Genomic DNA, 24956 nt, shown 5'->3' with positions numbered 1-24956 from the left:
AGATGTCAAACTTTTATTTTGAAATAATTTTAAACTTGTGGAAAAGTTGCAAGAATAGTAAAAATAACTATAACAAGATCATAATAATACTTATTTCATATGATTTTAATGAGGATCAAATGAGTTAGTATATGGAAACTATTAAGAACTTTAGAAGCAAATGAATTGAGGAAAAAACTTTTGGAGCTAATAAATACTGGTCGTTTTTATTAAGCTTCAGTTTTTTGGGGTATTTTTAACATCTTTATTGGAGTATAATTGTTCTAGAATGGTGTGTTAGCCTCTGCTTTATAACAAAGTGAATCAGTTATACATATACATATATCCCCATATCCCGTCCCTCTTGCGTCTCCCTCCCACCCTCCCTATCCCGCCCCTCTAGGTGGTCACAAACCACTGAGCTGATCTCCCTGTGCTATGCGGCTGCTTCCCACTAGCTATCTATTTTACGTTTGGTAGTGTATATATGTCCATGCCACTCTCTCACTTTGTCACATATGCTTCAGTTTTGTCACCTGAACAATGGCGTTACTAAGAGTGCCTACCTTATAAGATTATTGCATGTATAAAACTTAGCAACCCGGGGATTTTCCTGCCTAAGTTAATGACAACCTGTGCTATACAAATCATAAAACTTCTTGTTGGAAGAAACCCAATCCCAGTTTCTATGATTACTTGAATAATACCACAATAAAATAAAAATTGCCTATGCATAATCTTTTTTTGACTTAGAGTTAACAATTATATCAAATCTTCACATTTTGGGTTTACCTAGGCTTCACATCAGTAGCTATCAATATGAGGATGAATCTAGTTGATCTTTCCTAAAGCGAATCTGGTAAATTATTTGCTATTAGGAAAATATTTACTGGTGGATGAAGCTACAGTCATATTATTGTTGTCTAGAAATGCTAATAAAATTTTGGTGAAAAGAAAACAGCCTATTTGTTAATCTCCCACTTTTCAAATTGGAGCTTTTGTGCTTCAGGGTAAGGGCTGGACAGGGAAGGGTGCTGGTGCAGCATGCCAGGGACACTCAAAGCCCCATGATAAATATGGCAGGTGTGCCTGGAACTCAAATTTCATGTGAAGACTAAAGTATTGATGGGGAAATGAAATTTTATATTAAAACAAATATAGATATATATGGGATTAAAATTTTACATGAATTTTAAAGATGAAGCATATGACTTCAACAATATGCGATTTGACTTATGTTTGTACAAATCTTAGACCTATAATTCACTTTGCTCTACCATTAGGAGTATTATGATCACTGATTAGTTTACTTGTTTAAAAAATACTTATTTAGGGCCAACTATATGCCAGACACTGTACTACACTCTCAATGTAAGTAAAGGTGAGTGAGTCTCATTGCAACATTATTTACAATAGCTAAGACATGAAGACAATCTCATTGCCTATCGATTTTATAAAATATTCCATTTTATATAATGGAATATTATTCAGCCCTAAAAAAGAAGGGATTCCTGCCATTTGTGTCAACATATATGGACCTTGAGGGCATTATGCTAAGTGAAATAAGTCAGAGAAAGACAAATACTGTATAATCACACTTATATGTGGAATCTAAAAAAAAATTAAACTCATAAATACAGAAACAAATTGGTGGTTGCCAGAGATGGGGCTAGGAGTGGGAGGAGGGATAGGTGAAGATGGTCAAAAGGTATAAACTTCCAGTTATAAGATAAATAAGTCCTGGGGATGTGATGTACAGCATGGTGACTATAGATAACAATACTGTGTTGTATATTTGAAAGTTGCTAAAAGAAGTTCTCATTATAAGAAATATTTGTAACTAAGTGAGGTGATGAAATGAATGTTAGCTAAACTTGTTGTGGTAATGATTTTGCAATATATACATATATCACATAATTTTGTTGTGCACTTCAGACTAATACAATGTTATATGTCAGTTATATCTCAGTAAAACTGGGGGAACTATGCTGATCAGGACTCAGGTGGCTTCTGCCCTCATTGAACTTACAATCAAGCAGTGTGGCAGGTTTTTTTAAGTTAAGCTAACTTAATTTTTGTAACAATTTACGAGGTTCTATTAGTTATTTTATTAATTCCGTGTTACTTCAAGACATTTTCTTGATAGATGCTAAAAATGAGCAGCAACCTCAGACACAAAATAATGTGCCAAGGATAGCCCAGTTTAGATATAATTAGACTCTATGAGGGTGGTGAGGTGCAGATTGTCGAGAAGCAAGAGTTAATGTTAGGACACCATTTAAGGAAGTCTCTGCAGTACATGTAGCTCCTGGTAGTGGAAATGGAGTTAGAGTTAAGTGGATTAATTTGAAAATTTACATTGGAAGTAAATGCAGACCTTCACGAATTGGATATGGGGAGGAGATGAGAAGAGAAGATCAAGATGACTTCTATACCTGAGCAAATGATGTTTAAGAGAGAAACAGGTTGAGAGAGAAATCAGAGGTTTATTCAGTTATGGACATATTAATTTTCAGATAATTCTGAGACAGCCAGTTAGGGGTGGTCAGTATATAGCTGTATATGTGAGTCAGGAGCTTTGAGAAAGACATTTTAGCCAGATAATATCTTGGCATCTCGAGTAACACAGCATTAAGTTAAAATATGCTGCTTCGTTTATTTGAATTTTGTCCTTAACTGATATAATGCCATTTTCCTAACATATTTAAAGCTCTGGACATAAACATCTAGCAATAGCAAATATAATTCCATGCAACAAACATGTAGGGGATACAGAGCTAAATCCTTCAGAATTTTGACCATTAAGGATCACAACAACTTTGAGGATAGCAAAAAAGGTAATAAAAGACAATATATAATAAGTATACCATAATGATCATACAAATAAACTATTGCAGGTATAGAATTCAATTTCAAAAATATCAGCCCAAATATCAGAGTAAGGGAAGTGAATTAAAAAAAAAGATAAATAGTAGACAAAGAGGAACATAGCAGTAACAAAGGAAAGAAGCCCAGGGGCTGTAAATAATAGCTAATACACATTTTCAGAGGCAAGAGACGTTGGGGGTCATCCATTGTTAGCAGTGCTTCCCCAGTTGTCAGACTAAGGGAGGGCAATCGTAAATCCAGAAATGCTGTGCTGGGGCGGGCGCGGAGGAAGAGAGAGCAGGCCCGTGGGCTGGGCAATGAAGCTTATTCCTGTCATAATTATATGTCCTGTGTGCAGGAACCATTTGAGATTCCTATGCATCACTTAATGGATCTCATTAATTCTGCAGGTGTCAAGAAGCAGTACCAACCTCTGAGCCAAAGGAACATCTTCCTGTCTTTAGTTCCGTTAATTTTTGACATAGCACATTTTTACTACATGGCCAATTTGAGAGTTGTCATTTCAGAGTAGAGTTACTTGTACAAACAAAGATGATGTGCTCAATAAACTTCCACTCCTTAGCTAAGTCTGACATCATCCAGGTTCTGATACTCACCTAACCTATATGCAGATTTATTAGGAAAATCGTAGTAAGATAAAACTATTAAATAGAAATCAGACTTTGAATTTTTTGCCAGGAAATGACCAAAGGTAAGAATGTAGCAATAACCCTGGAAGAGCAGTTCCTTGCTTCTGCATCTTCCATCTTGTGGAAACAATGTGCAAAAACCTCTTGAACGAGAAAAGCACAGTGACCATCAGTAGCAGGGGATCATATCATTTATCTCTAAGTTGGGAAAATTTGACAGTGAAAAGGCACACTAAAATACATTGGTGGGTGTCAAAATAGTGCTATTGAAATTTGTTTAAATTAATTAAAAGAATACAAATACAAGTAAAATTTTTAAATGTATTTATATAGATTACCTAAATATTAAAAATATAACATGAGACAAATGACTATTCTTCATATATCTTTATGTATTTTAATCAACTGAAACTTCCTAGTCCTATCTGTTTGTAATACAGTTTCACTGGTATTTTTCTGAAGAAGACTTTTTTCAACGTGATTTTATTGTTTGATTTGTTCAGTTCCTTTCTTGCTTCAGTTCCTTCCACCACATTTCAGTGTGCTTTTATTTGCAAGTATTATTTGTTTATAATAATAGCTATTCCCTAAAATTTCAACAGTTGAAATATTGGGATGCTCCATTTACTAAATACTGTGGTTAAAGATTTCTAAGTGATTTTGGGGGAAAAAAAGCATCTGAAATTTAGGACTTATTTATAAAAAGTTATTCCTCAATCAGAATTATAAGGGGTGCCAAGAAGTGCTAACTGCCTTGCTGAAGCATATTTATTTTTTGATTCAGCATAAGCTCTGTCTCCAAAATTTTGTGACAAAGTTATTCCAACCATGTATATATTCTATTTGAAAATCTTGGCACATACACATTCTATTTTGATTTGTAGAATATTGCAGTTTGCTTGGTCTCAATGTGAATTATTTTTGCATCACAACCACTATACTATAGAAAATCAAACTATACTATAGTTTAGTATAGTTTCTACTATACTATAGAAAATCAAACTGTTACTGAAAAGTTCTGATTTTATATTTGAAGCATTTGATATAAAGAAGGTAAAATGATTTGGTAAAATGATATGAAGCAGACATAATTTAAATGCTTTCAAAATTATTTTTCTGCTAATGGAGGCAACACATTAACAAGCTGTTGCTTAACTTTTTGTGCATATCCCAAAAAAATACCCCTTGGGATAGAAAATAAGCAAAATTAATTTAGAAGAACAGTCATTTGATCTAAATGAAAAGTCATGGTTTAAATGCATTTTTTGTAGGTGCATGTGTTAAGTTATCATCCTTGGAAACAGTCTTCTTAAAATAATTACTAATTTTGAAATAGCTACTGATGTTCCTTTAGGAGAATTATTTTCTGGTTTTCATTAGTCATGCCCAAGAAAACATGAGAAATAGTATAGCATACTATTACCATTATATATATATATATACTATATATACCATATTACTATAGTATACTATACTATATATAATATATATACTATATATACACTATATTACTATATATATACTATAGCTATATAGCATATAGTATTTTAATTAAATATGCAGTCTCAATTTTATTTATTTTTGTCAAAAGGGTTTATTGCAAAGTTAAAAAAGCGTTACTAAACACTAAAAAGTAAATAATTATAGATTTTTGCCACATAAATGGCAAAATCAGTGTAGCAAGAATATTCTGACTCTTCTCTATATCCTCAGTATATGCTTTATAAGCAGGCTGACCAGCCTCTGTACCCTCACATATTTCATATCAAGCTAAACTCTAATTTCCCAAGTCTACTACTTAGCCTATCAAATAGAAGCCTGGCAGCTTTGTGGATTTTGTAGTTTAAATCATGAGCTGGATCATACATGGGTGGTGCACTGAATGGTCACTAAGGGCAGCAGGGTGACCGTGAGACAACTTGTCACAAAGATACAAGAAGATCAAGAGAGGCAGCACTTGCATGCACCCTATCACTCCATCTCACTGAGATGAAGAAGTACGTCTTTGGGAACCTTCAATTCTTCACTAGTGCCATCAACCTGATTTCCAAGAATATGGTTGCCTTATGCTTAGGGTAACCATCTTCTTTACTTTCATCTATTTTCTGTGGTGATGAGTTTGTTTAGCTAGTCCCACATTCATTATCCATGTGGTAAATCTTTGTGTGATCTCCCCCATCACTAGTTTGCTGAAGGGCTGTAAAGTACTAATTCAATTTCTAGTGTTTGGAAGAGCTGCTGCTTGTGGTGCTGTCTTTCAGGGCTTGGCTTCTGAGCCCCTTGCTACCCCTGCTTCAACTCTGTTGTCCATAATGTGCGAAGTGGTGTTGATTAGAATCTATATAACTAGGCTTGGTCATCTAGGTTAGTTTGTTGCATAGGTGAAATGGCTTTCTTGGTGTTGAGCTCTGAGCCCAGCCACCTTCATCCACAATGGGATCCTATCTTTTGCTTAGAAAAAGATTCAGGCGAACTCCACAGCTTATTGCTGTATTTGGTCATGAGTTACAGCTTGTCAAATATTGCATTCCCCAGAAAATACACTTTGGGATGGTATCGTATGCAGGAGATTTATTAAGGAGTGTTTTGGGGGTTTACAGCTGTGGAAAGGAAGGGAAGGAAGCAAAGTCAGAAGTTCAGCTGCAATGAAATCTCAGTGGACGCCTCAGCTGACCCTTTTGGGAATTTTTAAGAGAGAATGAGCCTTCCTAGCTGTCCTGAGTTGGGGTGAGGTGGCCAGGCTTTCATAATCCCAGATTTATTAGTCGCTGATTGAAGGCTGCCCAAGAAGAGAGTGTAACTTCAGTTAGGCAGCTCTTTTCAGCTGAGGTTATAACCAGAGGGGACGAAGAGCTGAGAGGCTGTGTGCCAGCAGCATTCCCAGCAGCTGGGATAAAAAGTCCTTTATTCCTGAAGGGGAATCTTAGCAGTACATCACAGCACCTACACTTCCCTTTGATGCACTAATGGATTTCTGTTATTGGCTGTTTTTTCAACATGCTTAGAAACAATTTGCAGAAAATCGGAAGCCAAAAGTGCCTAGGGCCCATGAGAGTTATGATGTATTCCTGAAACTGGGATATGCCTACTTCTAGACTTTCCATTGTATGATACAATGAAGATCTTTAATAGTTAAGCCACTATTAGTCATAATTCTATTACTTGTAATCAAAAATATCTCTAACAAAATGTAACCAAATTGATATAGCCAAGCAATTCAATGACAGATTAGTCCAAAAAATCAACTGTTGACTTTTGATATGGGGATTAGGGAAGGCCTCTACTGAGGAGATGATTTAGGCTGAAACCTGAATTACAAGATGGAGTCAGGCAAGTGAGGATGTGGGAAGAGCATTCCTGGCAGAAGGAACAATGCAAAAGCCTTGAGGCAGAGGTGATTTTGCAGGTTGGCCAACATGTTTCTCTGTGGTGGAATCAGTGTCTTGATAGCATGTCTAGGGACTATAATGTTTGGGCATGAAAGTGAGATATTTGAGGGCATGAGGTAGAGATTTTTTGATAGTTTTCAATTAAAGGCCAGGCCGTTGGTAAATGTCAAAGTGAGAATATGGGAACATGGGAAAAGAACAGTGAAGGGTGCAGCGTATATTCCAGGACAGAATTTGGCTTGCCCAGCTATGGCTTAAGATGTTTAAGGTGCTCCAATGATAAGGTTTTTTAATTTTTATTTTTTAAGACATAAAGTTCTTCTCACAATTCCTAGAGATTTTTTAGTTAATTTTTTAATTTTTTGCCAACAAGCATGTTAATATTGATCAAGAACATTTTAAATGTGATAGGGAAGGGGAATAAGAGAAATTATCAAATAAATAATTATGACTTAGGAAGAAGAAAACTTTGCAACGGGTTGTCTGCAATTTCCAGAAGGAAAAAAAATCAAAACAACTGATTTTATGTTGAGAGTAAGACTTGCCTACAGGGATGTGTGTGTGTGTGTGTGTGTTTATATAAATACATTCAAGGAGGTAAACATAGCTTTATTGCATCATAAAACTGGATTAAATGACAGGAGCATAACAAAAGAAGGCTGTATCTTTCTTTCATGAATAAACCTGATAGACATGGAAGTGAGTATGTTAAGAAATTGCTAGAAAATTTTCAGCAGAATTGCTGGAAAGTTGCTAGAAGTGGCTGAAAAACCTTCATAAAGATTTATCTCTTTTTTTACTGGCATGAAGGAAAAAAAAGAAAAGCCACTGAAAGAAATAAAATAAAATTCTATAGTCCAAGATTCAAAGAAAGAAGGACTTCAGAGTAACAAAAAACTTTCAGACATTAATTTGTGACTATGTAGCAACCAGTGATTCCAATTTGCAGATGTATTTGCTAAACTGCTGCCAGTAATCACTGAGGAATTACAGAAAATGGGAAAGATTATAGTGTCAGCAAGGGTTCATGGCAGGAGGCAGAAACATTATAAGTAGGCAAAGATTTAATACAGTAAATTGGGTGCTTGCAAATCATTGGAAGGCCTGGAGAAGTGAACTCTAGTCTGGGCTTCCTGGAAGGACTCCCAGACATGAGAGAGATGAATCACCATGGGAGCCCCAACCTCTGAGAGTATCCTAAAAAAACTGAACTTCTGGAATACATGATTGTAACCGAGATTTGAAAATCACAGAGCTGGAACTGTACACTCATTATTACCATCATCACTACTCCGTCATGCTGGTGACTGGGCTCTGGAGACCACTGTTGCCTCTGCTTCAAACCATCTTCTCTCCCAGGATTCTGGAAAAGGACATGAATCACTGCTTCAGAAGAAAATTTCACATCTTCCTGAGACTGTGCTTGATAACTAAGAAATGTTAGAAGATGACCACCCTCACTTTTGCCTTGCAAATCTCCCACGGTTGCATCTGCCTGGCAGGACCATATTGGAACCCAGAATACTAGCTGCAAAAGCATCTAGGAATTGTATGTGTGTCTCTCAAGTCTCTTCAGTACAGGAAGGCATGATACAAGGGAGTAAATGGGCCAAACCACCATATTCCATACAACTGTAGATAGGCGAACGTTATTTTTTTAGAAGGAAGAAGGAGGTTATAAGAGACACCTACTGAACTTGATATTGGTCCTAGTATTGGTTAGAAATGATACCCTGTGAGTCATTAAGAAAGCATGTAGTGGTGACTGGGAATAGGGGTTTCATTAAAAACAAATCACACCAAATAGCTTATTAAAGTGGTAGGTAATAGAACTGCATAGCTATATGTGTCTGGATTTTAACAAGGCGTTTGTCCCAGAATTTTATAACATAGGACAAACTTGTGAAATGTGCTCAGGATAGTGGTATAGTTGAATGGATCTGTAATTAGTAGAAAGATTAAAAACTGCTGATTAGTAGATACATGTCCAATTACAGCAGATAAATATCAAATATATATATATATATATATATATATATATATATATATATATATATATATAATCCTGCCCTGCATTACACAATGACTCCAGCAAGGACATTGACTTTAAAAATAGTAATAGTCATTATTTATTGAGTGCACACTCTAGGCAAGAGGCTGTAGATACATTACTACCTCATTTACTCCTTATAACAATCTTGTCAGGTTGTTATTACCTCCATTTTTAAGCATGTGGAAACTGATGCCAGAAAGTGTAAGTGGCTTGCTCATAGCTTCACGTCTAGTAAGCAGTAGTGCTGAGATTCAGACCTAGAATTTCTTCAAGAAAGAGGTACCAGAGGGAGAGAGAACATCACATTTCTAGGAGAGATTGGCCAGAACCTGCCAAGATCCCCAGAGGGCAGCATTTTCTCAGTCATCCCACATGGGCCTACTGTCTCCAGGATCTGTTCAGTATCTCAGGAACTCAAACTCACATCGACATGACTCACTAAAAGCTCACACACAAAACCAGATTCCGATTTATTAAATTACAAGACAATGCAGTAGTCAAGCTAACCAAATATGGACATAATACTTACATGCAGAATTCTGAAGGAGAGCCTCATGAATAGAATTTTGACTGCAGAGGATAGAATCAGACTAAAGAGACACAGATCAGATTGCTAACTGGCTGTAGTCTCTGACAGTCACAGTAGGGATTTCAACCTGGCTGACTGGATCCCTGGACCTACCTGAGAGCACACTTTCTTATTTCACCAGGCAGTACCAGAATTTACCTCTCTGTCTCCTTCCTAGGCCCACATGACTAATTGCTATTCTTTCTTTAGATATTTTAATGACTTCACCTAAGTTGCTTTGGCTTAAAATTTAGTCTTTCTCTTTAAGGTGACTGTTCTGATCACTTTCCTGTTGACACAATTTCTTAGCTTCAGAAAGCAAGTTTAATTCCTGTATTTCCAAATTAACTGTTGTCCTTGTACACTATCTATAAGATGTATGCCCATTTGACTCTTGTGCTGACATTGATAGGTTAACAAGAACAGAACAAACACAAGAATAGAAGTACCAGTGCTAAAATACAGAGTTGAATAGCAGCACAAGTTTTTAAAAAGACAGTATTTCTAATTAGCATAGGTTCACTGTGAATCAATAGTGCGTGATGCATTTATCAAGGAAACCAGGACAGACTTAGCTGTATTAACTGTGTCGACAGAATGAATGAGCAAGTGAATGAATGAAAGAGTTGGTAGCCTTTCCCTAGTCTTCACTGACACTCCATGCTTAGAGTAACAATGGCATTTTCAGAGGACATCAACAGACTGTAATATATTCAGAGGAAGCTGACCAGATGGTACTAGGGCTTGAAATCACACTCTAACAAATGGTGGTAGGACCATTTAGCTTAAGAAAGAAAAGACCTAGGTGGGGGAATAAGAAAAGCAAAGAGTTATTGAGTGCTTACTGAGTGCTTATAGAGTAGGCCAGACATTGTGCAAGGTCCTTTAATAGATTTCAAACATTATGGGCTTGTCATGATGTAAAGGGAATACTTTATTTTGAGTTGCCCTGGAAGGCAGGGCTGACAGTAGTTAGTAGAAATCACAGAGAGACAACTCTGTTTATTAGAATGATGACATTTCTAACTCTAAGAGCTTTCCAACAACAGAATGAGCTGGCTTTATGTAAAGGGGTCCATGTTTTTGAAGATGATCAAGGAGAAACTGGTCAAAATTTGATGGAGGTGTTTTGGAGAGGAATAAGTATTAAATGGAGGCATGGACCAGATGAACTCTAAGACTTTGTCCAAACTTCTCTTGTGAGTCTATTTGCAATACACCAAACCTCTTATTTATCTTTTAGTTTAGTGTCATGAGCCCTAAATGGTTAATGTCACTTCCAATTCAATAGATCAATAGGATATTGATTACTCCCTTCTTTCCTGGCAACGAAGACAAAGTCCAGGACAACCCAAATTTGCAGAGATGGAAAAAACTTTGTGAGCGGGTTCATTAGGTATAATATTTAGCAAAAAGTGATTCACTTCCTCATTTGATCCCTAAACCCATGTATTCTGAGTATGGCAGAAACATAAAGCATGGTAACTTCTTCTCAAATGGCTTGAAAGCTTCAAACGTCAGTAGCATTCATTTCTGTCTTTGTATTTAAACGTAATGATTTATGCTTCTGAAACCCTGTCTGACTGCATTCCTTATTTCAAGCTTTGTTATTGTTAATGGGTGCACTTTGAGCATCAGCCCACCTGTGCATTCATGGCAATTAGTGTCACACCTTAAGAACTGGTCCTGTGGGGCTTCCCTGGTGGCGCAGTGGTTGAGAGTCTGTCTGCCGATGCAGGGGACACGGGTTTGTGCCCCGGTCCGGGAAGATCCCACATGCCGCGGAGCGGCTGGGCCCGTGAGCCATGGCCGCTGAGCCTGTGCGTCCGGAGCCTGTGCTCCGCAACGGGAGAGGCCACAACAGTGAGAGGCCTGCATACCGCAAAAAAAAAAAAAAAAAAAAAAAAAACTAGTCCTGTGAGTGGGGAAAGAATGAATGTCCACTGAAAACGATCAAAGAACAATAAAGTTTTACAGCTAAATATCACATATTAGTGGATGAGAAATTCAAGCCCAGAGAGATTAAATGACTTGCCACAGTCACATGGCCAGTGGGAAAGTTGAGCACTTTCTTTCTTTTGTCCCTGACTCACTGATGCAATTACATGCTGTTTTCTTGGCTAGATACTCTTTTTCTTTTCCTAGCAAGTAGAATGTTTCTATACTAGTCACTCTTATGTCTTTATTTACAGCCTGATTGACATGTGGCTTGAGAAGCAGGTATTTGAGTAGGATTCCAAACTAGTATTTTCCTTATCTGTATCTTTAGTTTGGTAGGCAGGAATTCTAAGGGCTCCTTTGTTCTTAATTCTGGATTGCTCTTGGGTCTCTGCAGTGCTGCGTATGATGCTGCTCTTGACAGAAATGTGGCCATTAAGAAGCTCAGCAGACCCTTTCAGAACCAAACGCATGCCAAGAGAGCTTACCGGGAGCTGGTCCTCATGAAGTGTGTGAACCATAAAAATGTGAGTTCTTATTTTAAAGCTCTGGTGGTAGGAGGTGGTGAGATTGGGGAAAGAAGATCAGTATGCCAACTTGAGTGGGAAAAGCTTTCTTTACTTTGCAATTTTTGCCCCTTAAGATTGTTTATCCTGACCATATGCTACATTTGCTTTCATTGTGCTCATGGTAGCCTTCTTCTCAAAAATCATCTGAAAATCATATGGCATGGAGGGGATGAATCTGATAGATATTTCCCTGTTAAGAAATTAACCGTATTTGGTTATCTTGCTCCAAATTAACCAGAGAACTTCATGCATTTCCAAAATAAATTTAAAAAAAAATACCCAAACAAACCAAAACCAAACCAAAAATATCTTAAAGAACAATATGCTATGTTTCTTTATAAAAATTTAAATTTAATTATTAACAGGTGAAGATTTTTATCTCCTTTTACTTTTAGCTATAGTCTGGCAGTGTCCTCCAACTGTTCAGTGTACACACTGTGCTTTGGCACCTTGCTTTTCGTAGGGTTGGGCAAACGTGCAGGGACATATCTGCAGTGTACTTCAGAACAGGCTTCTCAAGAACATTTCACGGAACTCAGTAGGGAAAGCCATTACAGGGCTTTCTTCACTTCAGAATATAATCTTCTTCAAACACTGGCAAAGGCCTCTAGAATTCTTTCTGTGCTCCTGTTCTTCTTAGTAAGGATAAATGGGAGATAATTCTTATTTTAATAAAGACAATTAATAAATAAATTATAATAAATATTTTATATATAATTTATTACATACAAACATATAATAAAAATAAATTATTATAAAACTATAATAACTCCTTATAAAGTTTTTCTTGAGTATGAAAATCATAGAATACATGAAATTATCAGTGAAGTTTTATAAACAGGTGAAGTTGTCATAAGGTACTAAGTAGAAGCAAATGTATGAGTGTTTAGTTGAAAGATATTTAAAATAAAAATATGTGGATTTAGGCCCAATGACAGTGTTTCTTTTTCCTCCTATTACTCTACTCCAATGACTTTTTAGTTCAGTCATTTGACAGTTAAATGAATACAGTGTTCCAGGTATAGATCTAGATGCTCTAGGTGCTAAACATACAGCAGTGAAGATAAGAGAGACAAATCCCTGCCCATGCGATGCTCATGTTCTACTGGGAAGAGAAAGGCAGTCTACAAAATAGGTAGGTCAATGTTTAGAATGTCAGATAGTAACAAGTGCTACCAAGGAAAACAAAACGAAGAAGAAAGATAAAAAATACTGGTCAGTGCAGAGTGGGTAGGGTTACTTTTTTAAATAGGTTTAGCAGGAAAGGCCTCACTCAGAAAGAGAAATTTTATGAAGTATGTACCCATCTCTGATTTGGCCAGGCAAGGAACATGATACTTCTAGAAAAGAATATAGAAATGTTAGAAATGATGATTCCTAAGAAAGATCATTCTGCTAAAAGCACTTTGTTCTTTCAGTACGTGAAATAAAGGCAGGAGCAAGATTAACCACATGACCAATGCAATCTATTTTTATGATAGCAAAGAGGATGAGAAATACCATAGGCAATGGAAGATGGATGGACACAAGCAATGAAACAACTGCATGGGAAGTTTTAATAGTTTTTTGTTTTCATATATTGAATATTTATATTTCCCTTATCCTCCCTCCAGTCCCTAAAATACAATAAATACATTGTGGAGAAATTCCCACTTACTTTGCCAATTTGAGGGAATCCTACTCCCCATTCTTGACTGGAATATGGGGGTTCACATTTATGTTACCTAAAAAGGATTTCCAAATTGAAATAATATTTTGTAAATGGCATCCTACCTGCTATGTGTGTATGTGCATATGTTTGTGTATGTACATATGTTTGTATGCATGTATGTATATAAATCTAGGGAAATAAATTTCTGGAACTTGTTAACAGAAAGGAAATTCACTGACAGCTAAATGCAAATTCCACGTTGTTGCTTGTAATACTAACTACAAGCAGTCAATGAAGAACGCTGGAAATGCTGTGGAAAGTAATGTAAAATAGTGAAGCAACCCCAATTAAGTTTTTAATAATAAAGAAGACAATCCATTTAGAAAATGAACACAATTCTAGGAAGTGATAGCTGTTATGATTGTGGGGCCATGACAGATGTTGATTCACATCTGTGCGTTTTAATGGGTTGGAATTAAAAAAAGGAACTGCATCAGATTCCTGCCTGAAAATGTTTGAACTAAAATGGAAATACCTGTGATGGTCTGTTTCTAAAGATAAGATTTTTGATTGGTTATTAATAGGAGTTAGGATTTATAAGGGATCAAAGAAAGAACAGAGGAGAAATACTCAGAGGAAAATCAAAGACAATGAAGGTGTTAAAACAAGGGCATAGAAAAGGGGAATACAAGAATATATAGTGGGGAATTTACTTTTTAAACTAATAAACCTTGACTTATTTAACATTGTAATGCTATTTTCTAGATTAATTTAGATTACCTAGATTATTTATTCACCAGATAATATGGATTAGCATTTTTTCATCTTTAAGTGTTGTTTGTACGTGTTGTGTGTGTGTGTCCCACACACAGTCTCTGATGTTTTTGTTTGAACAAATATCAAAATGAATTACTTTCTACGAATAAGTATTATAAAAACAGGCTCACAGTTCCAATGAGAACGGTAGACATTTTTCAATACACACCATAACTAAGTATACAGAATAGCAAAGCACTTTAATCACAAGTTTTAAAAATATTTTGAGGGATTTCCCTGGTGGTCCAGTGGTTAAGACTCCATGCTCCCCGAGTAGGGGGCCTGGGTTTGATCCCTGGTCAGGGAACTAGATCCCATGTGCTGCAACTAAGACCTGGCACAGCCAAATAAGTAAATATTTTAAAAAAATATTTTGAAACAGTTTTATTTCCATATGCATATTCCATGCTGCAAGGTTGCTTCAGAAGAGATAATCTTGTGTTTTTTGATATGTTATAACAATTACCCTGTATGTATATATATATATATATATATATATATATATATATATGAAAGTATTGGATAGTGTTGTGATTGTTTTTCTCAGTAATTCCTCAATAATTGGAAACTACTGAAGGCCTAAAGCATTCCTTAGATTGACTGCATTTCTCCAATGTTGAAAATCATTTTGTTTTGTTTATTACTTCGTGTTTCTATACCACTTATGAACTTTATTGAAATTCATTAGTTCATGTTTTAAAGATGTACACATCTTAAATTTGTTTTTGTGAATGATTGCATCCATCCAATGAGTAGAGGTCTGTTATCTATATTTTTTATTTTTATTTCCCACTGGCATTTTAGTACAGAATATTTAGCTGAAAGACAATTTTGAGTTATTTATGTATGTAATCTATTTGCATAAAACAAAGGTTTTTTCCTTTTAACATTTACTTATGCTAGAAGGTAAACTTCTTTACTACCTAATATATAAAATAACTAAAGCAGGAAACAAAAAAGTTAAAAAATCATTTTTATAACTTAAAATACATTTGCCATTAAATTCATCATTGATATCATCCAAGATATACCTTTCCCCACACATACCATTGGAGCATTAGTTTAAATAATATTTGAGTGTGAAATAGAAGAAAAAAAACTAAAGTAACAACACAAAAAAATCTTGACTTAGAATACCTCCTTAACATAGAACATCTCCTTGACTTAAACACCACCTTTTCATTTAGAGGAAGACATAGCCTTGCTAAGTCTTGCTGGTTATTTCACTGCTGCCTTACTTTTCTTACATGGCTTTTCCTCTTTTTTGTTTAGTTACATTACAACCCTATATTTACTAAGGAGAATCACACTCTAAAGCAATATCACAATCATATATCTTTTGTGACTCTTTTCTCTGCCTAAGAATTTGAGCTTTTTAATTGCATTTTAACCTGAAGACAGATTACATGTCCTTTCTGAATACGTTTTTGAATGTTCTATGAGACAGTTCTAGAAAATTTTTCCGACTTTTCTATATCCACCATAGCACTAATATGTGACTTTGAGTTGGAATAAGTGCTTGTTTAAATATGCTTTTTAAATAATTAATTTTCTCCCCTTTTCTTTCTCTCCTTCTTCTGTCCCTTCCACTGTCTCTTCTCCAGATTATTAGTTTATTAAATGTCTTCACACCCCAGAAAACGCTGGAGGAGTTCCAAGATGTGTAAGTAACAAAACTCATGAAGGAAGGGGGAGCATAACATTCAAATAACTCAAGTGATATTAACAAAAATCAGATGAATGAAATCCCTTGTAGAGATCAAAGGGAGGTAAGAACTGGCGGCAAATGAAAGGGATCCAGTGACAGGAGAGAAGGTTCTGTTTCTGCCGCTTCTTCCTGGAAAGACACTTCTGCTACTTTCTGGCCTTATGGCTCTTTGTGCTTTGTTGCCCCATGTTCTTTAGTTCAGTCAGAATCAGGGAAGACTTACTAGTTATTCTATATTTTTACTTATTTTTAATTTATTCTGTGAACTTTCTAGAATGAGTCAATTCACTTTGAGAAATATTAATGACGGACACAATAAAAAAATCATCCTTAATCTTTCTTTCTATTTTTGTGGTACCTTTGATTTTGTGCAAAAAAACCTTCCAGAAGTATAATGACAATAAGCAGAGGAGAGGAAGTGACTCCTAGCACGTTGTCTTATTTAACACAGATACCTTGCGTTTAATGGAAGATGCTATTCTGAATTTTTTTTCTTATTTGTAATCATAATACACGGGAAAGAGTTCAGGGAATTCAGGGAAAAATGAGAACAAGATGAAGGTACAAAATATATGGACAGGAACCACACACTAATAAATGCTACTTCTATTAGCATCTTTGTGGTAGAGTTACCATGGCTAACGTGCATGCAATACTTGGAGGTTTTTCATATACTTAATTCAGTCAAAAGTTGAGCTGGGAAGTTCGGAAACTTATAGATTTAGGAGAGGATCCTGACTTGTTTGAAGGACTTCACATGTCTTGTGATTTGGAACTTACAATGTGGATTTACCTTGCAGTTACTTAGTAATGGAACTGATGGATGCCAACTTGTGTCAGGTGATTCAGATGGAGTTAGACCACGAGCGAATGTCTTACCTGCTATACCAAATGTTGTGTGGCATCAAGCACCTTCACTCTGCTGGAATTATTCACAGGGTAAGAATACTTAGTCCAGAATTATAATGAAGATGCTTGTGGAGAAGAGAAAGAGCAACTGTAGGTAATTTTCTTTATGTAGGGGAGCTTGGTTAAATATAATGTACTTCATTTATTTTACTATAGAATTAGCACATAGTTCACTAATGTGTAGGAGGAGACTTTAGCACACTGTAGTTGGTTTTGTTTAACATTTTGTTTCAGCTCATTGAGAGTCAGCTTCCAAGGCTTCTCAGAAATTCTGACTGGCAGAGTCATATGTGCAGCTGAAACAAGGCAGTTCATTTCCAGTGTTTCTGGTCACATAAAGACAGCAGCCCTGATCTGCTCTTCTGTCTGGCCTAGAAATGAAGTATAAACTAAAAGGTTTATGTTGCCATAAGGAGAAACCTAACATGACAATAAATGATGTTTTTTTTCTAAAAACCTCTTTCCAAGATGAGACTAAATTGTAAAAATGATACAATTCTCTTCTGGGTTTAAAAAAGTTTCTGAGGATGTTAAAACAAAGAAATCCCAAAACTAATTGTAAACTTCTTTTGGGAAGTACTCTTTTGCTTTACATAGGGCTCTACAGTCAATGGCAGGCGGGCACCCATCAGTGCTATTGCAAGACTGCCATGTTGATTGAGTAGATGGAAATCACATGTTCCATTTGATGCTAGCTTTTAATATCTTCTCTTGTTCCTATTGTCAGGACTTGAAACCAAGTAACATTGTAGTCAAGTCTGATTGTACGTTGAAAATCCTAGACTTTGGACTGGCCAGGACAGCAGGCACAAGCTTCATGATGACTCCTTATGTGGTGACACGTTATTACAGGGCCCCCGAGGTTATTCTGGGAATGGGCTACAAGGAGAACGGTAAGGATGCTTCTGAGTACCAGCCAAAGAAACTGTGAAGAAAATGAGTACGTGTTTTAGATAGCCAAGAGTAATGTTCTCTCTCATGTATATGAACTTTTTAAAAAATAAGGCTGCCAGCTTTCATATTCAGAGGTTTTTTAAAAAATATTACTACGAAGAACCACTCATTAAACATGTAAAGGATGTTTCTGAGAAGTAAGCTTGGTTAGAAGAACACTGAAATGTCATAGCTAAAAAGAATTGTAAATGGAGTCTGATTAAACAGTCAAGTGGATACTGATTAACATACATGCTATAGATATTGAGAAAAATTGCTATTTAGGTGGCAGCTCAGCTCAAAGTGAGTAAAAACAGGAAGAAATCTATCTCCTGCATTTAGCCATTTGGCTTTATGTCACTTCTTAGATTGATGGCTCTAGTCTTAGGAAAAGACAAATAAAAAGATACCACAAATCCTTGGAGCAAGAATATTCACAAATGCTCAATGCACAGTCAATTTAGAATAATACAAATTGTTCAAGTTGGATAAGAATTTCTTTAATACTTTAAAGTGTTCCATAAGTAATAGTTAAGGTAGCAATTGCCTAGTAAGTTTTTATAAATCCTAAAACCATAGAGAGAGAAAAGTATAAATTTTACGCTATTGATTTTATGAAGAAAATCTAGTATTCATGAACACTTTAAAAGAAAAGGTAGAATCTTCAAAATGTAGTCCAATTTGATTTTATTAAAATGAAGGATTTATAAAAATACTTATTAGAAAGCATTGCAATATATTATTTTGAAAAGAATATCTCTAATAAGTAATGAGGTGTATTAAAAAACACATCCACTATATTTAGGAATTAAACTTGTCTTAAATTAGAATTGTATATATGCACTCAGTGTACCTTTCATACTAATTTTGATATTCTATTCTATTTAGTTCCTGGCAATCTATAAGTTTTATAGAAATAATTATCATTGTATTTTTATGTATAGGTGCTACAGAGTACTTTTATGAAAATTCCCTGGCCACCAAAGTTTTAAAAAATTTCTTTGTGCCCTTCCAGATTAGAAGAGAGCCAATACTTTTGTGCATTTGTGCAGAGGAAGGGAAAGGGTTCTTAGGAAGGTCAGGTTTACTTTGTTGGACAATGGCAGAATTCTAATCCATTTTGACTTGGAAGAGGAAAATCTAGTCCTCTTCCCAAGGCAATACCACACCTAACTTATTTGGAAAAGAAGATAGTTGTATACATTCTTCACAAGTTATTTTTAAAAAATCAAAGTGGGAACAAATTAAAAAATTCAAGAAATCAAGAATCTACAAGAATCTGGGGGGAGGGTGTTCTGAATTTGCTCATGGATTTTCAGACCTTTGCTGTACAGATGGCATGTGATCTCATCCCTTGTTCTTCCCTCACTAGAAAGAATTGCAAGTTCCTACCTTAGTTTTTTGGCTTCTCCTGATCCATGCAGAAAGCACACCTAGCACCCTTGTGCTGCTCTCACCTCTATACCGGATAAAGGTTATCATGCAGAGGAACCTGCTTGCTCTGACAACAGGCATGCCCAGCTACCCTGTGCACCGAACCCTGCCTTCCTTCCCCAAGGAGCATTTTAGCCTAATGTTTCTGCCCCAGAGTTCCCTTTGTCCTTACTAAAAAGCGAGTTGGAAGAGGGTAAAGATGAGTAAGAGAAGGTGAAGCCTGTTTTGTTAACAAGTATGACAATTGAGGAACATATGTGTGTAACAACTTTTTAACACTTTAATAATACTTTATTTATGTCATGACTCCTTTATACATGTGCAAATTATTTATGCATCTTTTTCTTGAAATATTTCAAGAAATATTTCTTGAAATATTTCAAACAGAAACAAAAACTGGTATTTATTTACAAGAATAACTTCTGAAGGAAAAACTAAGTCTTGAATACCAGGGATTCCAATATTTCTGCCTAAACCATGGTTCCAGCCATTTCCTAGTTTCTTGGATTTGGTTGCATGTACCTTATTTTGGACCAAGAAAAAGGGGGTCTCTAGTTGCCCTATTCTGTGTAACTGAATAGAATAGAAAATGGAAACAGCCATCCTTAAGGGTCTATTAAGATTATTTTCTCTGCATCCAGCAAATGACATCGAAAAGCCTTTGGTGGCTTTTAGCTGTCACCTGGCATGGAGATACTTTTGATTAAGCTACTGCTTTTCCATGCTACCATTTTATGGCACTAAAGGGCAATCTAAGGCACTCATAAAGTAACTTTAAAAATTAATTTGAGTTCTTATACTAGATGTTGTTTATGTGATATTATATTTCTGGTTTTAACTCACCTTTTTGGCCAACTTTTGGTGGGAGACAAAATTTGTACCTTCTAATCAAACGCTTCTTTTTCCTTCTCCTTCAGAGATCAATTATCTTAGTTAACTTTACTTTCCTCCCTTTTCTTCACTTCCCTCTCTCTTATTCTAGTGGATATATGGTCTGTGGGATGCATTATGGGAGAAATGGTTCGCCACAAAATCCTCTTTCCAGGAAGGGACTGTATCCTTGTACATTTTTGCTGCAGCCTTACCTGTTTTGTTCTCTCTCCCTTTAAACACATAATGATTTTGCCAGGAGAGTAAAGATAGAAGCAAAAAGTTGGGTAAGTGGTATAACTGTGACTAAAAAAAAAGTGATTATTTCTCTAATCTGACCAGTACTGAAGACTACATACCTCAATGGTTTGTTTTAATTAAATTTTCAATGGGTTTTTTTCTTCTTAAACTTTCTTATCTGTAACTCAAAATAGCAGTAACTATTTGCAAGTATTATCCATCTCCCTTCTAAAACCATTTTATGCTGCAACAAATTTAGGCATAATTATTTCTCTACTTGCTGACATCTTAAGCTTCTGTCCACGCCTTTATTGATTTGAATTACTCTTGACACTATATCCAGTCTTAAATAGTTTAATATAGGACATCTTCCTTCAAACAAGAACTTCCACATTTAAAAATCATAATTATTATTCAAATTGCAGGAGGTCAGGTGGGTTTAAAATAGGCTTGCCTCATCTGACTTAGAGATGTGACTTAGACATGCTTTTCCAATGAAATTTAGAATTAAAGAAATGAAATATACAATGTGAGAAGTATAGTCAATTAAAAAAAAAAAGCAAGTTGATTTGTGTTCTACCACTTAGTCTTCTACTAGATTCCATCAGAAATTTCTTGAACAGGTATCTCTGATTTGGAATTATTAAAAGAGCTGGTATATTTCTGAAAGGATCAAAAGTTCACTCTTTAACAAAGGCACATATATGTGTTTATAATATATCAATAAGAAAGTTTACATATTAAAGAAAAAATATTTTTATAAATACAGAAATACCCTGTTAAACACAATTGTGCAAATCTAAGTACAACAGCTGATAACTTTAACAATGATAATGCAAGAGTGAGTTCAATATATTTATTACATTGGAAGGTTTTTAGAAATTGGCAGTAAACATGTGATCCATAACTATTAAGTATTGTATTTGACTAATAAGAAAGCTCTATTAAGAACTCTTATAATGTAAGAAAGATTATTATTGTTATTTAGTAGGAATAGAAGAAAAGGCCAATGATAAAAAAAATCTGACAATAAAAAGTTGATGCCACAATGACCATGCATTTAATGTAGGCATTTGTTTATTCTGCTGTATATGAATAAGATATTCTCTAAATTCCAATAGTAATATAATAGTAATGACATCTTCTACAACTATACTATCCAATAGGTAGCCACTAGCCACATTAGCTCTTGAAATATGGTTAGTCTGAATTCAGAGGTGTTATATGTGCAAAATGCCTACTGGATTTTGAAGATATAAAAAGAAAACATGTAAAATATCTCAATTTTTATATTGATTATGTATTTAAATGATAATATTTCATTTTACTTTAAATTAGTTATTGAATTTATTTTGAGGATCAATTACATACAAATCAACTACATACAAAGTTCGTTTGAACAATATTGTAATTCACATTCGTATGTATTGATTTCATACAAAAGTAGGAATTTGTGTGTGTGTGCATGTGTGTGTGCTTTTGTCTTTGGGGTACAGTACATTTCAGATTGAAAAAACCCAGAACTTCTCAATCAATTCCCAAAGACAAAATGTTACAAAATATCTCATTCCCGTGTGACATTGTTGTTACAGTCACTTGATTCCCATGTAGCATGGTTCTCTGAGATCTAATTTAGCTATTCAGGCATTTATCAGGGTTCTTTTTCTCTTATTTTAGCAGTATTAAATTTAAAAGCCAATAAAATTAGGAAAAATTAAAACACTTTTGAACCCAAAATACCCTTCAGATAAACAAGCAAAGATAATAGCACCATATTGATAATTCTACATTCTTCCAGAAATTGTTCTCTTGGAGGTCAGTTTTTCCTTTTATCCTAGTTTATTTTTTAGAAAAATGTTTAGAACTTTTAAGTAAATTGTGCAAATATCAATACATAAAATATATATCCTTGATAAATATGGTTCTAGAAATTAAATAAACCCCAATACACAAAATGTAGATTGTGATAAAGGTTTGTATTCTTTATTCCTTTATCTCCTGTGATGATTATGTAAACTACTGGTATCCGATAGCCTAGTGCCATATATTGCTGGCCTATAAGTCAGTGGGGAAGTTACATAAAGTCATTATAGTGGAAAATATCTTGCTTAAGTTAAATTTTACTTAAATATGGGTAAATAACTTTCAGATGAAATGCATTGGAATTCATTTTGCCTATAATTAAAATTATAATTTAATGTCTTAGTCATGACTATATTTAAAAATTAAACTAAACCATAGAAATCCCTATTAAACAATGGATTACATGTACTATATGTTTTTGAGTGGAATTGTTTCATTAATTTTTATATGAAGTTATTATCATTTTGTGATTAGAGCTTACTACCAATAATAAAGGGATCAGAGCATTGAAGCAACTTCACTAGGCCATGATGATCAGACACAAGTTTGGGGGCTGATGGAGCTTATTTATAGGGAGAAGAATCATACCAATATTTTAACATATTGAAATGATTCCAGCATTTACTGGAAGTAATATCAGATTTTAGTATATGCTAGTTTATACCTTGACTACTTCCAAAATTCTTCAGAGACTTAAAAAAACAATCTAAGTGAATAATTCACTTAGAATTATTCAGAGTAATTTCTGTTGAATTTCTCTGAAGCTGAAAAATGATGTTATAATACTCTATCATCATAATCAACATTATTCCTCTCTCTGAACAGAACTTTTTAATGCTCTTTTTTTAAAATCTGGACCCTAAGTAAAAGTAGTAAAACACCTTGAAAAATTGGGAAAATCTTATGAAATTATCATTGACGACCAAAGTTTTAGCTATTTTCCTCTGTTAAAATTGTATTTAACATTTTGGATTTTGAGAAACATTGTGTGGGTTTCTTGACTATTGATACGATCCAGATGGTATCACAAGGTAGTTTCTTGATGACTAAAAGTGTTGGAACCTACATACATACATATTTACTTTTCGATTTATTAGTTTGCTAGCTTTTTTAATATCCAAAGGAAACTTTATAAAGTGTTTGTTTTTCTTGTGTAAAGAGTTTCTTAATTATATAAACATATACTATTATACACTCAATTTTCATTATGGTTTTATGATTAAAACCTATTTCATAGCATATATGCTGACAAAATATATAGTATCATTAATAATTCTTGGGCCCATGATGAATTTCAAGCCAGAGAACAATGAATATGCCAGGTCCATTATTTTATTTACATAGTCCAATGATCATATAAGAGGCATCAGTGACTTTATATTTCATTAAGATTTTGGTTTTTTAAATAATAACTTACAGTAAAGCAGTTTTATGATACTTCCTTAGAAGTTTTTTTTTGTTTTTTGTTTTTTTTAAAGGACTATCTAGTTCCTGACTCCTTCCATCCACCCCACAACCCAACCAGGGCATGCTGTTTTCTTGATTACTGAAGTCTCATATAATACCAGTATAGTTTTCATATAATACCAGTTCTTTCCTTAAGCCTGCTTCTTTCAAATATATTTTTCTACCTTATGTTTTCCATTCTACTTCAAATGGTAACACCTTTTTTGAGCAAGGTCTGTGATATTCCTTTATTTTGAGTTCTGGCCAAAGTTCTCTGGACCTGGGAAATGTTAAAAATAGGCACACCGTATTCATTTGAAACTTCTGGACCTCAAGCATATTATCTCCAATTAAAGCTGACAGATTGCTAAAACACGACCTCTTGCCTTTCCCTCTGAGAACATGAGAAATTTCAGTTAGAAAGAAAAGGATGTACATATAATCTTTCCAAGAAGCCAGGTTATTAAGGAACAGAGAATGATTTACCAAAAATATATTTGAAGAAATGAAGAAAACATCCTCAGATTAACTGACTATCATATCTTTTCTAAACCTGAACAAATGAAAATTGGGAATAATCAAAGTAAGGTGAACAAAAATTGGAGGTTGTGGATTATTATATCCATCTAGTACAGATAGATATTCTAATCCTTCTTCTCTCTTTGAAATAACTCTGCTTACTTCCTAATAAACTTTTGCAACTAATACATTGCTATATTCTGCATCTTCTATCTAATATTATGGTAGTACAATGTTATCTCAAATAATATATAATTTATGACTTTAAATAAAATTGGGATGTAAAAATTAGTCATTCTTTCACGCCCATAAACAAATTGCCAATAATCACAAACATTTGAAAAAATAAGAAAAATTTTTTCTTTGTATTTGCTAAAAAGAATATATTTTCACCATGAATTTGTGAATACTCTTCTCTATTATTATTACTTTGAGAAAATCAGAGTAAGGTGGGAATCACTAGAATGGGAGCTGGAGATTCTGAGGTGATCTGAACAGATGCGAGGAGGACAGAGTTATAAGAGCAAAATCCCTCTCCCAAGAAATTTAGAGT

The 24956-nt window shown here is 34.7% G+C and overlaps 1 protein-coding gene across 13 annotated transcripts in view; it reads left to right on the top strand.

Annotated features, from left to right (window-relative positions):
- Positions 1–24956, top strand: part of MAPK10 (mitogen-activated protein kinase 10) — a 361784-nt gene that overhangs the window by 250233 nt on the left and 86595 nt on the right. For 12 of the 13 annotated variants that reach the window (XM_060299611.1, XM_060299614.1, XM_060299613.1 and 9 more), the window contains 5 exons: positions 11843–11972; positions 16086–16144; positions 16990–17128; positions 17826–17991; positions 20448–20519. In XM_060299611.1, the coding sequence (XP_060155594.1) occupies positions 11843–11972; positions 16086–16144; positions 16990–17128; positions 17826–17991; positions 20448–20519 (566 nt within the window). The remainder of the gene's footprint in view (positions 1–11842; positions 11973–16085; positions 16145–16989; positions 17129–17825; positions 17992–20447; positions 20520–24956) is intronic. The other variant, XM_060299612.1, reaches the window with a different exon arrangement.

This window comes from Globicephala melas, chromosome 5, assembly GCF_963455315.2.
Source record: "Globicephala melas chromosome 5, mGloMel1.2, whole genome shotgun sequence".
NCBI classification, from domain to species: domain Eukaryota; kingdom Metazoa; phylum Chordata; class Mammalia; order Artiodactyla; family Delphinidae; genus Globicephala; species Globicephala melas.
Note: the sequence above shows the minus strand (reverse complement) of the source record. Positions and strands in the feature narration are given on the sequence as shown.